The sequence below is a fragment of the Rhipicephalus sanguineus genome, chromosome 3 (assembly GCF_013339695.2).
Source record: "Rhipicephalus sanguineus isolate Rsan-2018 chromosome 3, BIME_Rsan_1.4, whole genome shotgun sequence".
In the NCBI taxonomy this organism is placed as follows: Eukaryota; Metazoa; Arthropoda; class Arachnida; order Ixodida; family Ixodidae; genus Rhipicephalus; species Rhipicephalus sanguineus.
In genome coordinates, this window is record NC_051178.1 from 142,660,838 (window position 1) to 142,680,546 (window position 19,709).

At 41.2% G+C, this 19,709-nt stretch overlaps 4 protein-coding genes across 10 annotated transcripts in view; 2 read left to right on the plus strand and 2 right to left on the minus strand.

Annotated features, from left to right (window-relative positions):
- Positions 1 to 19,709, plus strand: part of LOC119387336 (ceramide transfer protein) — a 608,660-nt gene that overhangs the window by 109,245 nt on the left and 479,706 nt on the right. The gene's annotated exons all lie outside the window — the stretch shown is intronic.
- Positions 1 to 19,709, minus strand: part of LOC119387327 (HIRA-interacting protein 3) — an 80,856-nt gene that overhangs the window by 28,743 nt on the left and 32,404 nt on the right. The window lies entirely within an intron of this gene.
- LOC119387329 (geranylgeranyl transferase type-1 subunit beta) overlaps positions 1 to 19,709 on the plus strand; it is a 72,334-nt gene that overhangs the window by 8,873 nt on the left and 43,752 nt on the right. Inside the window, exon 9 of one of the 2 annotated variants that reach the window (XR_007415412.1) lies at positions 225 to 1,144. Coding sequence is in view for 1 of the 2 variants with exons in the window: in XM_037654686.2 (XP_037510614.1) it covers positions 225 to 406 (182 nt within the window). In the remaining variant the exon portion in view is untranslated. Of the gene's footprint in view, positions 1 to 224; positions 2,027 to 19,709 lie in introns of those variants that run through there. The other variant, XM_037654686.2, reaches the window with a different exon arrangement.
- The window catches only part of LOC119387330 (coatomer subunit epsilon), a 77,393-nt gene continuing 65,763 nt past the window's right edge, over positions 8,080 to 19,709 (minus strand). The window contains exons 1-9 of one of the 3 annotated variants that reach the window (XM_037654687.2): positions 19,152 to 19,360; positions 18,386 to 18,552; positions 17,450 to 17,552; positions 15,964 to 16,013; positions 15,117 to 15,170; positions 14,603 to 14,684; positions 13,934 to 14,089; positions 11,915 to 11,983; positions 8,080 to 8,324 (exon numbers count right to left, since the gene is read on the minus strand). In XM_037654687.2, the coding sequence (XP_037510615.1) occupies positions 8,202 to 8,324; positions 11,915 to 11,983; positions 13,934 to 14,089; positions 14,603 to 14,684; positions 15,117 to 15,170; positions 15,964 to 16,013; positions 17,450 to 17,552; positions 18,386 to 18,552; positions 19,152 to 19,250 (903 nt within the window). In that variant the 5' untranslated portion in view covers positions 19,251 to 19,360 and the 3' untranslated portion in view covers positions 8,080 to 8,201. Of the gene's footprint in view, positions 8,325 to 11,914; positions 11,984 to 13,933; positions 14,090 to 14,602; positions 14,685 to 15,116; positions 15,171 to 15,963; positions 16,014 to 17,449; positions 17,553 to 18,385; positions 18,553 to 19,151; positions 19,361 to 19,709 lie in introns of those variants that run through there. The other 2 variants (XM_049413482.1, XM_049413481.1) reach the window with 2 other exon arrangements.

Sequence of the window (19,709 nt, forward strand, 5' to 3'; positions counted from 1 at the left end):
TAGCACTTTTGCAGTGCCATGTTTGCGATACTCGGACAAGTTGTAGCACAATAAGGACGGTCGGGGAGAGCAGGAAGGACAAGCCTGGGCACTGCCACTGTACTTATCCGGCTGTCCTGTCTATGTGTTCCTTACGGCCTTTTTTATTTATGCTACGACTACATGCCCGAATAGCTGACCTCTCTTTAGACACACTAGAGTGATGATAACAATGTGTTGCGCAGATCCGATGCACGCTTATATGGGAATTGCAAGTTTGTCCCTAATGGGCGCTGAGAAGGTGGCACCACTCGAACCTGCACACAACATCAGCCAGCGAGCAGAGCAGCACCTGAAGAAAGTCCACCTCTCGTGGGAGTCACTCGAGCTCAAAGAAAACGGCGTGGGTGGAGCTGGAGACAGATGATAGTGTGCCAGACTACCCGAGGCAATTGCAGTTGTTACAATGTTATGAATGCAGTCGCTGCACCTTTTGACATATCGTACTTAGTGAACTTCGACCATTGTCTTTTACATTTTTTTTCTTTTCTCAGCTGCGATGCAATGCTGGTAACAGCGAGTGCCAGTGGTTGAACAGCGAGACGATTGTGCAAGATCGTCTTTTTTAGGTTTTGTTATATTCTCTCTGCCACATTTATGCTCGTGATGTTCAGATTATCTTTTAATTCCACTTTGTACATTTCGTATACTCTTGCAATACGTGTGCATTGTATCACAGATTGTTTCGTTCCACAAAAGCAGCCGAGATACTTGTGGTGATACACTTGGTTTGAACAGCGTGTCAGCTGGCATTACACACTGTATGCTTAGTGTGTGCACTAATGATTGTGGGCATGTGTCCTCAAGGATTGCGTATTCAACAAGCCTTGGTGGCTTGCGATGTTTCTGTGAGCACTTTTGTCGATTTTGTGCATCACGCACGATATGCCGTGTTATTGTTCCTGTGGAATTAATTCGCACCTCTATAACTGTGCTGGAAAATAATTCTCTTGCACAGAAATGTTGACCTTTGTACGCGACACTAACCTATTTAAGAATGCATGCGATTCCTCCGAGCTTACATTCATGTTATTTTGCAGTGTCAAAAATGGAACAGGTGTGATAATATGATGTTGCTGATATGATTAAATAATTAGGAGTATAGGTGGTGCGCCATGCTGCGTGAAGGCTAGTTTATAGAAATGTGTACTGTTAAGACACATGCAGTTTGCATGAATGCTTGTTTCTCTGCTTATTTCACTGCCGCTGTGATCACCGTCGGAACAGTTTTAAATGTTTTGTAGTATATGTAGTCTCGCTAGTTCTTGTGCAAACTGCACAACTCTTTACTCTTGTGTTTGGGCTTCTAGCCTGCATACTTATTTAATTCAGAGACACTTTTTATGTCCGTGAAATTTTAGTTTTGTTTGTGACACTTACTCTAATCTTTTAGTTCAGCTGTCTCTATATGGTAACCACATGGGCTACTAGATGTAGACGTTGTTGTTACATAGTACTATGAATAGTCTATGATGACGGAGCCATTGTATGTAGATGGGGAGTTGCACTGGATTAAGCCGCATACGAATTATGATTATTTTTATATGGTGTGCAGTTTGATACATATCAATCTTTACACTATGTGACACAAATAGGTAATTTGATAAGCACCGATGTTTTTCTTTTTCAATGTTAATTACGGATATGAATTTAAACATTCAGAGACCAGATAACTTCCTGTTACTACTCAGATCATTTATTAGTTCATTTGTAGTTTTTACGGCTTATGTGTATACCATGAAAGCAAACATTTGTCTGTCTTTATTTAGAGCTTGTAAACACTAACGCTCAGAAATGGGTCTAGCCGTGAAAGTATGTCAGTCACCAGGGATAGACGTTAAGGTGACCTGGGTACTGTGTGTCTGCAAACTGTATGTGTTTTATACCTCAGAAGATGTCGGTATCCAAAGAAGCAATGATTTACATGGGTGAAATGTCTGCAACTATGTATGTGTTTGTATCGCGTTTCTTTTTGTCCATGCTGAGAAATGTGACTCCGAAAGCTGTGGACTAGAACACTACCTCTGGCTTGTTATGGAGCTATGGAGCAGGGTTCTTTATACGAAAATCTATTATGAGAGCCTCTCGACATTCACTAAATAAAGAAAAGCCTCAGCATTCATACCACAACAACACTTTCTTTTCTGCAAGACCTTTCATTTCATACATACCAGGTTATGTCCAAAACCAGCCCTCAAGGCATTTCTGTGGACTGTAGATAAGTTACTGCCTTGTTGCTTTCCTCGTAAATGTTGTTTGCACCCCAACACCTTTTTTCATTTAAGGGACACCGAACCGGATTGTTAAATCCATTTAAATTGATAAATGATTTGCTCGCAACTGTGCTATCATTATTTTTGTGATAATATGTTAACTATAGGTCCGTTCGATTCGCCTGCACCACCTGAACCAGTTCACGAGGTGCTGCACCTTGCCATTCGTTTCAGCGGTGCACCAATGGCGACCCCTGAACCACGTCATTCATTTCAGAAGGTGCAGGAGAGGTGCAGCGCTGGTCCACGATTTTCCTGCACCCCCTATGCTGACGGTGCCGGCTTGGTGCAGTCATGCGCGTGCGCACTAGCAGCTGAGCAGGACGACACAGCATTGAGACGTAGGCACCGTACCCACGTCTACTAATGTGGTGTGCTTTGCCAAGGCTTTTGCGCCTCATAAACTGTCCAGATGTGCGGTTTGCCACCAGTCAATGTTAGGTGGACAACGTAAATTAAACGAACAAAAATAAGACCCGCACCATGTCGGCATTCGTTTCTGGTGTCGCGCTGTGCCTGCCCCACTGAACTCACGCTGCATAATTTCTGAACTTTTCGTGCACCGCCGTGAACCAGTTCCAATTGGTGCAGGCGAATCGAACGGACCTAACTAGAGGAGAACATGAGAAGCAGTGTTTCATATTCTTTAATTTCAAGATGAATCCCCAGTGCCATTACGACATTGTGACGTCATGGAATTCAGTTTTTTTTCTCTGTTCAGGACACTGTGCTTCATAATAAGTTTATGAAACTTGCTAAGTTCAGTCTTTGGCTACAATGTATTTAGTTGTTTACCAATCAAAAACTTAGGCATACAGTCATGCCAAAACAATATCACTACAAGGTTTCTTGCTTGCTTTAGTCTCCCATTAGTTTCTTTACTGCTGTAATGCATAGCCTGTAAAAGGAAAAGGTAACTGAAATCCTTGCTTGTATGTGAAAAACGTAACTGAAATCCGTGCTTGTATGTAATTACCTTAAGATGTGCCAAAAGCACGTTATTCCGACAAGTACATCAAGACTGGTTATAATTTGGATTCAAATTACCGACAGGGAGCTCTAATGAAACTTACATCGTCGTAAGCAGCTTCGGTATAAACTTGAAACCTGTTCAGTGTAAAAAATTTACTAGCTGCAAAGTGTGACCTGCTGCATTGGTATATATGGTTATACAAGGTGACCCGACTAAAGCAGGCCAAGGTATTGAAAGAAAAAAGAAGGGGCACGAGAATGGCACTAACCTTTGCATAGAGTAGGATACTTTTTCTGTTATCCTTTGTTAGATAATTAATAACTATTATCTATTATATTAGTTCATAAGCATTAGGAAATGTATTGAGTAGACTCCATCTCACTAAATTTTTCCTAGTTTCCTGCACTGCAAGAGTACTGTTGCAAAATGCCTAGAATATGAAGTGGGTGCGTGCACAGCTGGCGCGACAGCAGAACTGTTGAAAGTAGTTTAAAATAGCTCTGCTCACTGGCCAACTTGGCAACCTTGCAAAATAGAGAATGTTACGGTGTAACTGCTGGCTGTACTAACAGCAAACAGCTAAACCTACTACAAGAGAACTTCAATGAGTTTGTTTTCATTGAAAACAAAAACAAGTATCGTACTATTCAGTAACTTGAAGAATGAAAGTGCAAGGCAGGACATGAGCTCTACTATTTTTTCTTTCACTCATACGTTTTAATAGTGAGGCTTTACCAACTATAGCTCAGAATTCATTTTAAAATTCTATGCTAAATTAGCATTGTGCCAGTAAAAAGAACACTATTTGCTGGACCTTCATGTTAGGAAGTGAGTCATACGAGCGATTAAATGCGGCTGGATACTCTTCCAGTAGGTCTTGCACATAATGAAAATAGTTTTGTTTAGTGCCCCAAAACACTACACTAAGTTATGGTACCAACAGTAAGCAATTTTACACACCACACATCCCACTGGTACAATTAAGTGATGCTGTCCAGTTATGTTTGTGTAATTAACTAATATAATAATTGTTGGGGTTTAACGTCTCAAAACCATGATATGAGGGACGTTGTAGTGGAGGGCTCTGGAAATTTTGACCACCTGGGGTTCTTAAAACGTGCTTGTAAATAAACTGCAGTTAATGAATGGTAGCCAGTATTATGTAAAACAGTAGCACAAGCCTTAGTGACATACAGTGGTTGACAAGGTACAAACAGTATTATTTTGAACACAAGGAGAATAATTGTGATAAAGAAAGTACAATATGAATTGCATAGCATCTCGATAGAGGAAATCCAGACAGCATGGCGAGCATGCTGTCTGTAAATTATATTTGATCAGTGAGAAAGTGTTTTGATGTTGATCACCCATTTTTCTTGCTCGTACGGGTGCTCAGTGTGTGCTTGTGTAAATTGACAAACTTCAGTTCCGCACAATGCCACAGTCTAGCTTCCTTAGGAAAACCGGAAAATTCAGGTATTGTATTCCAGCCTCTAGATTACAGTTTCCAGGTTGCCACGTAATATTTTCGGTGATTTTTGTTGGGTTTTTTTTTTAGGGAGCAACCTAACTCACCAAGCAGATGCTCTGCTTTAGCTCTTGAAAACGCAACCTTCTACTATGGATCACAGTGGAAGTAGTCCTGCATAATGGCTGGAGTGACACAATGCATTCTAGATCTTATGCGTAAATCCATGCACTGATGGCAGAGAGAAAGTGAAATGTAGTGAGGCTATAGTTGGTTGCAACTAAAAATAAATATAAGCTCCGCCCCCGAGGCCGCACTGTGCTTTTTTTTTAGGGGTGTGCAAACATTCGAAATTTCGAATATTTTTCGAATAGTGTTTGCTATTCGATTCGATTCGCTCTCGAATTTTACTATTCAAACTATTCGAACTTCCCAGAGACCAATACAGTCAACGTCCGATTTAAAGAGACCCCTTCAGATTTTTGATATGCTTCACCTCATTACACTCTCGTAATGCGGCAAAGCTGCCTTTCAAGCTCCGTTACGGTCGAACTTTGCCAAGACACAACGTCCGATTGGAAGTGGTGACTAGATTATTTAATATGCTTCACCTCATTGCACCCCCGTATTGCGGCAAAGCTGCCTTTCAAGCTCCGTTACGGTCGAACTTGGCCAAGACACAACGTCCGATTGGAAGTGGTGACTAGATTTTTAATATGCTTCACCTCATCACACCCCCGTATTGCGGCAAAGCTGCCTTTCAAACTCCGCTACGGTCGCAAATGTATTAACTCAAGAAAAGGCTGGTTCCAACATGGAGATGAAAGATGCAGCAGAGGTGGGGGCTCAATTAATGCTGTTTTTGACCTGAAATTTGGGCAGGAAGTCCGAAAAATCGGACGCCGAAGCTTTTTAGCATCCAAAATTCCAGATGCTCTTATATATCGACGTCTACGAGGCAGATTTGGAACTCCAGACTTGAAGGGAGCACACCCTTGTACGCTAGACCAGTTGGGTTTCCATAGAAGTTGAAAGAGAAGGAGAGGCTGAGGAAATGGTATCTTTGCCTATCACGTGTAAAGTGTTGTCAGCAACACTTTGGTTGCACCAAACCATGTACATAAATACAATTCGGCCTCTACATTGCCTCATTCTTGATAAGACAACTATGAAACACCACCCCGCCAGTGCTTCATCAACCTAGCGAAAAGAAACACTTTCATGTTGCTATCTCATAAGAATATGCTTAGGAATCCTCTCCAACTTTTTTTTCTGCAATTTCACTTCGAAGTATTCGAGAAATATTCGAAAAATATTCGATTTGATTCGCACTCACACTTCAATATTCGAATTCGCTTCGCACCCAAAATTTTGCTATTCGCACAGCTCTACATTTTTTTTTTTTTTTTGCATGCCTCCGAGCTGCAAAGCAAGTAGTTCACAAAAAATCGGCAAGTGCATTGAAGTTGCAAGAAACACCTGCCACGTTGCAACTTGCCGCTGGCGAAACGATGGTATGCAATAAACACTCCAAGGTTCTGCCGCTTCAGTATTATACTTCAAAAGCAGCAGAATCGCAAGCTTCTATTGCACTGAATGACAACTTACGAGAGTGACGCTGAGGTACATGCAAATAACAGTACGAAAGACCTTCTTCTGGAAGAAACAAACATGACAAGAAAATTCAATGGCGGCTGCTGGTGCAGTAGTGCCCTGCCTCTCGTCTCGGCAAACAACTCAGTCTTGCATTTTTGACTGGTTCTCCTTAACTCCTTAACCTTTACATCATAGAAAAAAGCGGCTGTGATTGGACGCACATTTTATACATGGACAGTAGCACATTTTACTTTTTATTCTTTGGTTTTCATCGACTATACTTGATGAGAAATGAGTAGAGGAATACGCCAGGCTGCTCTGTATAGACTAGTGAAAAACAATTTCTTTTAGAGGACAGAAACATGCTCCAGGTTGTCCTGTAGAATTCACTGTTAAACGTTGTGGCACACACTGCTGCACTCTTGTCGCACAAGATGCCACTTGAATGTTATGCACACTTTTTACATACGATGCTGAGTAGGTCAAAAGACATGTCTAAAGGGCCTCTCACCAAGGCCCTATCGCAAATTTTCATCCTGCACTGAAAGCTGTATGATGATGTCTTGTGTAAGCGTTTTGCCGAAATAAAAAAATTTGGTCTGTTATCACTGGAGTTGGAAAAAATTGAACTGTTCCGTTGTCGTGCTACCAGGAGGTGGGCTTCACTGCCAATGTAGACTCTCCCTCCCCCTTTTTCTCAGCAAGTGTCTGCAGGTGGATTTCCTTCCCTGCCTTCACTCGTGTATCACAGCCGAAGGACTGAGTCCCGCCTCCTTTTGTTTTCTTCTTGGTGCATTTCCGGAGGTGGCAGTGGATGATTACCTAACTGGTCATGTGCCACGAACAGCGATGTTGAAAGCAGTGTGTGTTGCACATAACATTCGTGTGTGACTCACCCTTGCTCAAAGCAAGGCTCTCTCGAAAGGAAGGGAGTATGGTGTTCTTTTTGAAATTGACCGTTTTCGTGCCGCTTAGCTGTTTCATGCTTAGTAGACGCCATAGTTCACGACTGCCATCGAGTCGCCTATGCATCGTGCTCTGTTTGCAATTCCCAAAGCTTGTGAGGGGCACTTTGACAAGTTTTTCCCTTGGCATAATTGTAGTCCACATGTTCAGTGATCTGCACAAAAAACAGTTTGACCGTTTACAAAGATGTGAATAAAGGTGTGCAACATTGTGTGTCGGATGACTATAGGCCCCCGACTATGACATGCATGCATACCTGGACATGCATTAACTGACTTCAATTCTACAACCACAAAATTCACCCCAAGATGTGCTCTAAAAAACTCTCCTAGTGTATCCATAACGCACATGCTACACAAATGCGCGCGTATGCATGCATGTAGCAGAAACGCCAAGGCAAGCATCTGTTCTGAGATAATGGTCCTTGAGATGTCCCCTACACTGGCACTACAGATAGCTTTTTCCTACAGTGCGCAAGGAAAGCTGTTAAGGGTGTGCTTCAGGAACTGAGGCAACTGCATGGTGAAACTTCTGTTCCTGCTATATATGGGCATACCAAGAAACTCACTGACAGATTCAGCAATACTGATACAAGATATGTAAACAGTGCAATTTTCTTAAATGTGTAGTTGGACACTGTTGCGCAGTTAACAACACTCCCCTTTTTGAGCAATTCAGCTGAAGGGGATGCATTGGACTGCCTGTAAGAAGAATGAAAAAATATATATTTGGACATTTCAACCAACACCTCAATAATGTTGTGGATTCTAAACTGTCAACAATGCTTGAATACTTAAACATGCACAGTGCATCGTTTTCAGTGTAACATGGGGAAGGGAAGTTTATTATGGAGGCTCGGCAACCACAGTAGGATGTCATCGGTGTTTTAAGGTGCAGGAGCATATTGCCTCGCCAGCCGGTCAAATTCCTGCTCTTTGCTCTGGTATTCCTTCACGAATGGATGACTGTTGTTCGTATCACGAAGTTGACTTAACAGACGGCTTGTCACCTGTGCAACAGTAAGGAGAACATTTGGAAACGTTAACCACTGAAACGGACAGTGCTATCATTGCCACCTGCAATGGACAGAGTGTTGCAATATTGGGGAAATATGAACTTAAAAAATGCAGGAAACTCTGCAGGAGACATTACGCGAGGCATTGATGAAAGCAGCAATGCTTTCATCAATGCCGCCTACGATGTACAAAGTTTCCCACTACTAGGGGAAATGCCCTATTAGTACTCGAGCACATATAGTAGCCTAAAATTATCGTGAGACCTAACAGACAACATTTCAATAATATAGATATGGCTTGTATACAAAGAGAGTGTTTCTTCCAGGAGTGGATGATTGTTAGAGTTTGTGCATTTATGTAGCCAGTACACGAACTATGCTCACTGGCTACGGAACTGTACTCCGCTAACAATTTTATTCACTATTTTATACAAAGGTAAGCTCTCCTTCATTCTGTGCAAACTACTCATTGCAGTTAAGTATGTTTAGAAATTTTGCCACAGGATTTCTTAATTAGAAAAAAGAAAGGAACTCATTTCATAATCGCATCAATACTTAAGTCTGCAAAACATCTAGGACATTTCTTCTTGCTGGAATTATGTCAAATGAATTCTCAGGTTTTTACATGTATATTTATTGATTTATTTCGATACCTTAAAGGCCCAGCGGTCTTTAAATGCAGGGGGGGGGGGAGTTATAAAATCAAAAGGCACAAAAATGTCACAAGTAGCAAGGAAATTAAATATAAATACAACATAAACAGAAATAGTGCGATAAAAAATACAAACGAGTATCTAAAATGTTATCTCTCCTTCAAAGATATATTGCATGAGGTGCTCGGAGTGACGTTCGAGCTGCTCTGAAGATGTGGTGTGTCTATAAAGCACGCTGTGGCTGTGGTGGGAGCGCTCTTGATAAATTTGAGCAATCTAGGTTCATTATGTGCCCCCAAGTCTAAGTACACAAGCCTTTTAGAACTTTGTTCTCATCAAAATGCAATTTCCATGACTGTGAATGAACTGCTTGCACTTATCACATTTACAGACAAGCAGTTGAACAGTATAAAATAAATTTGTAATGCATTCAAACCTATAAAATGCAAACTTGCTTGCACCAAGGGCTTGTACGACCAAGAAAGATACGTAGAAGTGCGACATAATACACTTTATTCCTAGATGAAACCAAACTTCTGCAAATACAAAGACATATGACTTTGTAGCAGTATGCTTTTCTTGCACACGTTCGTGCCTTTCATAGAAAAGAAAAAAACAAAACAACAAAAACATAATCTTGCAAAAGAATCATGCAGTTCACAATTTGTGTATTCCAAAGCTTATCTACAATGTAGCTTATTATTAATGACACTCTTTTTTCATATTACAAAGGCTGTACTCTTGGAATATACTTTTAGTTCAGGCTGTTCATTGCTCAAAACACTCGTAATTTGCTCGTCTCAGTGTCTTCTCTGAATTATCCTCCATCATTAGAGCAGTGGGAACTCAGTTCACCTTGACTCACGTACAGACTAGTAACTTCCATCAGCATTTGCTGCTGAAAATGGCACATCTCCGAACGCTGAGCAGCCATGTGATGAAAGCCAAAGTTAGATGTACAAGAGTGGTCAAAAAGTTCCCAGTTCGTACTGCCATATGCACACTACCACAGCTAACTAACTTGGCACAACACTGCAAAAAATGTCTCCTATCCCCTTGCTACACAAAGCAGTTATGAACAGCGAGATAAAATACACATTATCTTGGAAGCTGTTTAGGTTGTATTGCACAAAATGCTATAGATTGTGAATTTTTTGGACAATAATATAGCACTCTTTATTCTGTAGTTCAAAGGAGCATTAATAATAATATCTGGGGTTTAACGTCCCAAAACCATGATATGATTATGAGAGACGCTGTAGTGGAGGGCTCCGGAAATTTCGACCACCTGGGGTTCTTTAACGTGCACCTAAAGCTAAGTACACGGGCCTCAAACATTTTCGCCACCATTGAAAATGCAGCCGCCGCTGCAGCCGGGATTTGATCCCGCGAAGTTCAAAGGAGCACTTCATTTGCATACAACAGACGGAAAGTGCACAGCAACTTGAGCATGCCAGTACGACTCTTGTCGTGGTAGAAGAAAAATACCATGTTTAGATTTAAGAATCCCGTTGCCTCTAAGAAATGATGCTACCGCATAACAAATGTGTAGGAGTAAGAAGATAAAGGAGAAAAAAATAAATAAACAGAAGCACAGGTGCTGTAATGCAATAAGACAAGCTGGGTGGTCATTTAGTCATTCTATACTTCCTAGTAATGTTTAAGGAACACCAAAGTCGAAAAAATACTATTCCCGTATTAGTAAATAACTGGCCTTGTGTGAATTGTAAATTTTAGGTTCGAAGCGAATAGTGATTTGGTCGAATAATTTCGAATCGAATTCGAATAGTATATATCACATACTAAAAATAAAAATGAGCATATTTGTCATGACCCAACTAACCTGGACAATATTTTTTTAAACTGAAACAAGACATGTGCAAATGTCGTTCTCTCTGGTTCAAAGGGAAGTGGAAGCAACTTTGAATAGTAGCAGGATTTAACTTTCAGTAGAATGCAAGTGATAACCTGTAAAATACATTAGGTTTTAAAACTTGCTATACTTAGAGCATATAAGCTGGTATAACGTGCTTTTAAGCTTAAAAAATTATGAATTGATGTGAGGGTAATTTGTTCATTTAACCTTGAAGTAGGGCTCCGCGGCAGTGTGGATTTACCCTAGATAGGTGTATTCATGGTGTAGCACCTCTTCACTGCAGCGAAACCACCTTTACAGGAGGTTACATGAGGTTCATATAGTATGTTTATTCGTTCATTTCGAATACTTCGAAATTTAGAATAATTTAAATAAGTTTCGAAGTGAATTCAATTACTGTAATATTCGTTCAAATATTTGAACTGCTTGAATATTCCGCACAAGCCTATAAATCACCCTTTAAAATTACTGAAAGCACCGCTCTTGCTGTGAGGAAATTGATAAGCGAGAAAACGTGTAAAAACAGACCACAGGTGGCATCACCACCTCGAGTTTGCTGCATCGATTTGCCATGATGGCTTCACGATTTTGACAGCAGCTCTTAGGGCCTATGAAATTCTTTATGGGTACAAATGAATTACATTGTGTTCTAAGAAAGCCAGAGACTTAACACAATGCAACACTTAACAATGCAACATTCAGCAAATTTTATTGAGGCAACGTGGCCAAACTTCAAAAGAAAGACCTTAAAAGTTGTGACATCACACTGACAATGAGGTTTTAAAGCCTCGGCTCAAAATTCTAAAATGAATATTTGACTGACCTTAATTTTCTCTTTAATAATGAACAACAATAAATTGCTTGAAGAATAATTTATCGATTTAAAGTGACTGAATATTTCACTTTAGCAAGAGCATAACAATTTCACTTTAACAACAACAGAAGGGGACAAGCCTGACGCAGACACAAAGAAGCACTAAATATTCCTGCATGTCTGACCAGCAGGGCCATATGTAAACACTCGTCAAGTACACACTGTATTTGGAACCACATACCTCTGGAGACTTTCCCAAATGCTGAGACAGCACCACCAGGTTGATGAGTGTTTCCACATGGTTGCTATCCTGTAAACAGCATTTACATAAAATGCCTCAGATTCAACATCAACGTGTGGCACTGCATATACCTGTAGAACTTAAATGTGCAGCGTCACCTTCATTGCTGCGAGTCCTCATCGCTTCCGCATCACCACTGTAAAGCTATGTCATGGCATCTTACGTAGCTTGCAGTTATTGTTAAATGCACTTGGGGAGACGAAGAGCGATAATTTGCGCAGAAATGGCCAAAGCATTCATCCTAGCTGGTAACGATAATGCAATCCAACAATTGAGCTACACAAGATGCAGAGTGCTGGTAATTGTACATGATGGCTGGCTGCAATCAAGACATAAAGGAACATTGGCCTCATACACACAAAGTTTCCAATAGACATACAGAGGTATCAGACTGTCGAACACCCTCCAGCTGGGCATCTGCTTTCTCAAGGCGCTTTCAACTGGCTTTGGGAATCTTGGTGTATATTAAAGGGGTCCTGAACCACCCCTCATGCTTGGTGAAAAAACACATTCTACAAACAGCAAACACTGCTATGAAATGCTCAGCCATATTTTGTAGTTCTGCGCACCACGTAGAGTTTACAAGTCGAGTGCAAAGGTGCAGCTTTCCCAAGCGCCCTTTATTAATACGGGGGCCCATCCTCACTCTTTTTGAAGTTGCCAGCGCCGGCTCTATTTCGTCATTTAGCAGATTGCTACTATTGGCCAAAAGCAGAAATAAACCAAGAGTGGCATTTGGATCAGGTGCACTTCTCGTCACAGGGTGCTGCCATGTGCCAGTGCTACGCTCTATAGTGAGCTAAAAAATTACACAGTAGGAACAGCAGCGTGCACCAGAATCAAGCCGGGAGTGAGTGAACCTGTTTCATGACGTGTGCTCAAGTTCATGAGGTGTGCTGCGTAGCTTCCAGCGTGCTTGTCGGAAGAAGAGCGAAAGGGCTTAAAGCGTGTGATCAATTCCTGCAACTCTGCAACTCCTTCTTGATGGATTCGAAAAATTTTTGTGGCAATTGCTTTGTGAGGCAATAAACTCCGATACTGAGGTCATTTGATGATTACATGGAAAATAGTTTCAGGACCTCTTTAAATGTTTCAGGTGCAGTTTCAAGTCACCATCGAGCAAGGCAGAGAAGAAGAGATTTAAGTTATAGTATGTACTCAGCAATGCACCAAATGCACTTATTGATATCAGCATCTTTACTATGACTAGTGATGGGCAGTTGTAGCAAGTAAATTTCCTGGTGCATTCAAACATTAATTATTCACTTTGTTAAGCCCTTGACAAGGATCCAAAGTTAAGCGGTGAGTCACAACACTGAAAGGTTAATAAAACAATGACAACACGTCTAGAGTGGCTACAGCCTGTGCACCACATCTAGCAATTGGCAAAAGACATAGAGGGCCAAATCATATTAGTTAGTCAAAATAAACTCAGATTAGGTAGCCACAGCTACCACAGATGTAACATCACTGAAACATCCACTAGCAACTCATGGTTTTCTTTCTGGTGAAGCGAAGGTACAATCAAGTTTGCCAATTAAGGTTGGTGCATGCTTAGAAAACTCAAGAAACAGCAGTTTACAACACGACATACTGCAGTAAATGACAGAGAGACAGCTATTTTATCGATTGTTGTAACTGCAATTTCTTTAAGGTTCCCAACCATACACAGTGCAAGCTTTTGTCATCCTTAACAACTTTCACACAATTGCCATTCAAATTATTTTTTCATCCTACTAAAATTGTTCAGGACCCTCTAACTGTTTTTCTGGGTCCTGAAAAGTGCATAAAATGCTTTGTATGTTCAAAAGAAAAATAAATTTCGAACTAGCAGCACTTTACTTCACAGCACATTTAGCACAAATAACTAAGTGAAATGCATTGCAGTGCTCTTTTATCCTTAATTTCTTGCTACCATTCAAGCCTTTGGAGACTTAAAATCGTGAAGTGAGAACGTGCCTTTTCAATTGCTTCCTGCAGCAGAGCCTCTGCTTCTTCATATTTTCCCTGAGCAATGTAGGCTGTTGCCTGTCCATTCAGCAGCAGTGGAGTTGCCGTGTTCTTCTCAGCCAGCTCCTGATAGATGTAGAAGGCCTCCTGCAGCTTTTCTCCACCCTGCATTTTTCGAGCATTCTTTTTACAAGCCGGCTTCCATGCACCCAGGGCTTAAAGCCAGGGGGGGGGGCTCAGGGGGGACGGCCCGGTCCCCCCTTCCATTTTTTAATGTATGTATGTGTGTACGTATGTATATAGATCGCCGCCATGTGAGGGCCCCCCCTCCAATAAAATGAGACTTTAAGCCCTGCACGCACCACTGTCACAGCAACAACTTCAGAAATTAATAAGCATACATATTGCAGCACATACTGTAAGACGACGTCTACTCCTGTCAAAGCACTGTCAGCTACACAGACAGAGCCATGGCTTTCCTACACTCGCTAGAATCTTGTCTGGTGGATGCATTAGGTTAACATTTTGTTGCTTAGTCGCTCATGAAAGCACCCATTGACCTGAGACAAGCAAGCAAATGTGCTCCAGCAAGCGTGCATCTATTATTGCTGCCTTTCTTGGTCCTTATCAAGGTTGGCTTACAAACTTTTTTTGTTGATGATATAAACTGGTACTAACCAGGTAAAGGTTGACCCAAGCTTGTGCAAGTTGCGTCAATGTCGCATCGTCATCCTTCTCTTGCATTCTTTTCAGTTCTTTCCTGAAACATAATTAAGATAATGTTGCACTTGGCCTGCACCTAACAACAGATCCAACACGGAACATAACACATTGCCACAACCTAAGTTGATCTGGTGCGCATAAAGAAAACTTGCCAATGTTTTAATGCAACATTGTCTAGATGGCACACAGGCTAAGATTAGGACACCTTGCTTTACCCAAAACACGTCATTGAATTTCAAGCAAATGTTGTGCGCCATCATTATGATGCAAAGCATCTCACATGAGCAGTCCTTATGGGATTAGGGACGCGGAAGGAATGCTAACACAAGCACCATCACACGCCATTTGGGCCGCATGGACAATCTGGATACAGAGAGATCATTCGCAACTGTCTGTAAAATGTTCAATTTAACAAAGTCTTAGCATCTACTATGGCTATTGCTCAAAAAGGCTTGCACAATTTACTCACCTAGCTAAGTCAAGTCTGTCCAGTTTAAGATAGCATTGTAGGGTAAGTGCAGCACTGCAAAAGAAAATGCAGGCAAATAAGTGATGGCAGAATACGTCTACTCTGAAGCAAGTAGAACACCTATCCGCTCACCAACAATAACACAGACCAATACTAGTGATGTAAACTGCATATTTAAACAGTGATGTATGACCACTCCACATATTTCATTCACCATTACATGATGTAAAGATGACTGGAAAAGCTACTGAAAATAGCAGCTTCTCGTGAAAGCAATGCTGTCTATAAGCAGTAGTATGGCATGTTGAGCAGAAGATCTCCAACTATTTTTTTTTCTGGTTTTAAACGCTTGATGCGACGAAGTGATATAGACTTAAGGTCACTGATTACCTTAGCATTGAGGTAAGTTTAAATTTAGACAGCTCCTTTGGTATAAACAATGTCCACATGTGCACAGCCAGCTGATGCCATATGAGAGGAACAGAAACTGTTGAAGGCTCCTCTCTCAGTATGCTCGTGGCAGAGAGAGAGAGAGAGAGAAAGGCAGGCTGTGCTAGCAGTGAAAGCTGGTGTCCCGGCACACAGCATTCAAAGCGATATTTCTATTTCTCGTATCTCCTCTAACACGGAACCGATTAAAAAATTAATTGGTAGAATGCACAGTGCATGGTGCTTCACAAACCTATGTGTATGTAATCAAAACTTCCAATGAGGCCCGATGAAGGGCTCTCTTTAATATAGGCTGGTGATGATGATGATTAAGCTGAGGCATTACACCAGGTAATGATGGCCCAGAACTTGGATGTCATGCCTATTAGAAAGTGTGCTTCAAGACGTTGCGACTTACCACTCCAAGGAGTCGTTCTGGTGAAGGACTCGCAAAGCAGCTTCGTAGTTCTGTTTTCATGGGCAAAAACAAAAGAAGATTAAGTCCACCGCTTTGAATGGTCATGGAAAGTGAGACCCTTACACTGGTTCATGTCAGACGAATAGCCTGAACAAAACTTTTACAAACAAAAGTTAAATCTTGGGACTTTATGTGCCAAAACCACAGTTTGATTATATTTTGCTGAAAGTGTATGTGCATGGATCCATGAACATACAAGACATGAAAATAAGATCCAAGTAGGTTGCACTGCAAATGGATTTTGCATATATTAGAAAGAAATGTTCATGTTAACGCATGTGATGATAATAAAGCCCTCATTCTGAATAGAAAGCATTTCTTATAATTTCATGCCTTGTTTGCAACCTTGATGTGCCTCATATCAGTACAACACTTGTCTAAGCCGTTTGCATTTCTGTGCTCTACTCACGGTATGTGTTTGTTTGGCATGCTCAAGGTAGCGTTCAGGGCCAGTTTAAAAAGCATACTTCTTGAATTTTCCTCACTTAAGCTAAATGCAATGATGGATTCATCTAATATTTTTCAGAAACACAAATTTTCATATGCAGCACACGCTTAGGGACAGAAATAAAATGAAATAGCATCAGAATGAGATGATGTGAAGAAACGTGCACTATAATGTTGAAGGGTGACCTTGTCGGCTAGTTGGTTCATCATATTGTAGGTACGTGTGGTTGTATGTGTGCCTTTTCTGTCCTGGTCTTTGCGCTGTTTCCCCTACGCTATAATGTTATTGTACTATTAACCAACAATAAAAACAGTTGAACTATGCCCTTACAAAACTGCTCAGCGCAAAAAATTTGACATGGTACACATAGAAAAGGACGAGAACCAGCGCGAACTATGCCTATCAGTTCACTACAGAGACAATACAGAGACAACGTAAGTGAACCCATTAGCTTTGATCATATTTTATCTATGACTGGCAGGAAACATAACAGTTAATGGGTCAAGCACTGATTAGTTACAGAACTATTTGTACTTTATTTTACTGCATGAATGCAAAAGTTCCTTCTTTATGATTGTCACTTGAATGCAATGCAATGCAACTGACTGCATTCTTTGATGTGTCCGTAAGTATGCCTCCCCCTTTTCCTTTCCTATACTACGTAATAGGCCTTTGTGCCAACCATTACTAAAAAGATGAAAAATTCATGAGCATGGGGTGTCGCTGGAGCCAACAATTCAACAAGCGGACTTGTCTTCTTCAATGCTGCAGCATTGAAGAAGACAAGTCCACTTGTTGAAACGTCGGCTCCAGCGACACCCCGTGTTCACAAATTTTTCATCTCTTCAAGCTTTCATGTTCCCCTGAACTGCCTTTTTTGGATGGATTTCCATTACTAAAAAGGCATTCAGCATCATCAAGAGAATGCTGGCAACAAGCGCAAGTATCGTACAGTACTGCACAGCATACTTAACACACCTGTTCATGGTAGTAGATGGTAGCTGCCACAACTGGGAGAATCACATTGTTGACGTCCAGGCTCTTGGATAGCTTCTGGTCAAGCTGCTTCACAACTTGGTCCCTTCACAAGTTTCAAAGCATTTGCATAAGGAGATGTCACAAACAAGTCGTACAATTTAGCCTTCTGTGCAGTGCAAAAAACCGACTTCAAACGGTGCATGTCGCTGGACAGGGGCGTAACTATGATTTAATTCGTGAGGGGGCGGGAAGACACTTCACAACCCCCATGTGTATGTTTGTGAATGTACACACAAACACATACATGGGGGCTGTTAGAAAAACCACAACACAAAAAAATAACAGTAACACATCTAAGTAAGCATGAAGACAAGGACTTCAATGTGTTCTTTCATAGTTGAACTGCTGTGGTTCATTAAAATATTTAATGAAAAGCTGATGCAAGAACTTCAAGGTGGCGGTTTCAACCAATTTTGATTTTCATGTATTTAATGGCCTACTGAGCCATGCTAACAGTGGCTGTCTTTTAATATTCTAGAAGAATGATGTACCAATAAATATACAGCAATTTCCTTAATTAGTGCAGTTTTAACATAATTTTGGGATTTGTAATAAGATTTCTTCGTTAGTTTTGTTTTACATCATTATTTTTGTTTTACAAAGTCAGTATCAACCATTTGTGACTTTAAATTTCTAGCAGAAACAGACCTGCAGGAGTGCAATATTTGCAATGGTAGATTACTGTACTCCTAAATGCATCGCCATGAACAAGAGCAATAAGCTAGGAAACATGTTCGTTTGTCAAGCTTTCGGTCCTGGAATGGATTTTGTTAAATGCCATGTAACAGCACCTAAAATACCTCATGCCCGTACACGCAGCTGTGTCTCGGCTGAACACTCAAACATTTAGACGTTCGTTTATAATACGCGACTCACTTTCGAGCCATGTCCCCAGAGAGGTAATCGGCGAGCATACGGATGCACTGCAGTTCGTCAGGAGCCATCGAACGGATTTCATCCAAGACGACGCCGTACTTCCGCTGCACTATGTAAGCTCTGTACAGGAAGACGTCTTTCTCCAGCTTGTGCTCAGGACTGACGTTCTGTAAAGCGTTTGGAAAATAAAACGCATGGTCAAGCATCGACAAAATAAGTGTCAGAACAAGTAGCTCCTCAGAATGAGAGTCGGTGCACGTTGAAATCTAACATGTAGGTAAAGCACATAAAACAATAATTGTTGGGGTTTTACGTCCCAAAACTACGATATGATTAAGAGTGACGCTGTAGTGGAGGACTCCGGAAATTTCGATCACCTGCATCTAAATCTAAGTACACGGGCTTCTAACATGTTCGCCTCCATCGAAAACGCTGCCAGGATTCGATCCCGCGACCTTCGGACCAGCAGTAGATAGTGAGTAAAGCACATAACGGCACTATAGGTCTATGAGAACTGTCCGACTGCAAACTAAAGTATGATGCCGTTAGTCATTTATAATTTAGCACACCAACACCACCAGATTGGTCCCTTTGAATGGGGCCAATGCATTAAGTTACAGTGCACGACACAACGACCTAACGTGCTTCAGAAGAATAAACATGTCCATGTCACAAGAAACTTCGCACGTTTTACAACACAGATGATTTTGCTTTCCGTTTTTCTGTTTCAGGCGGCTCCGGCCTCTTGGAGAAGCAGCCGGCTTACCTTTCCTTTCTGAGCTTCAGTGATGCAGTACTGGTAGTTTCCGATGTAGAACGCATTTCGGATATCAAAAAGGGGATCAGGCTGATTCTGGGCTGACATTGTTACAAGTTCAGAGGGTATGACGGCTGAACAACGCTAACAAACGTAGGATACAAGCGGGACACACCAATACTAGCCAATACGAACTCCGTGGCATGAAGGATTCCGGAAGTTGATTTCTCAATGCCGTGTACTTCCGGCTAGCAACAAACTCGCACCAAATATTTCTCTGCTAGCTTAGACGTATGCTAAAAATAAAACATCATAGTTCATTTGCTGCTTTTAAAGCATTTGTGATGAATTACTGCAAGCACGTCCTTGACATTATTGTGGCGTTTGGTGGTGTTCTCGTCAAGCCAGTCCTGACGCCATCAATATCACTTACGCGCGCAGTTTGAATAACATAACTAATACCTTTGACATGCTTACATCTAATAGGTACTTGAAAGCTACAATTTTCTATGTATTCTCGACGATGGTCAACCTTTTGGTTGCGGTCGGCTACAGAAACAGAAGCAG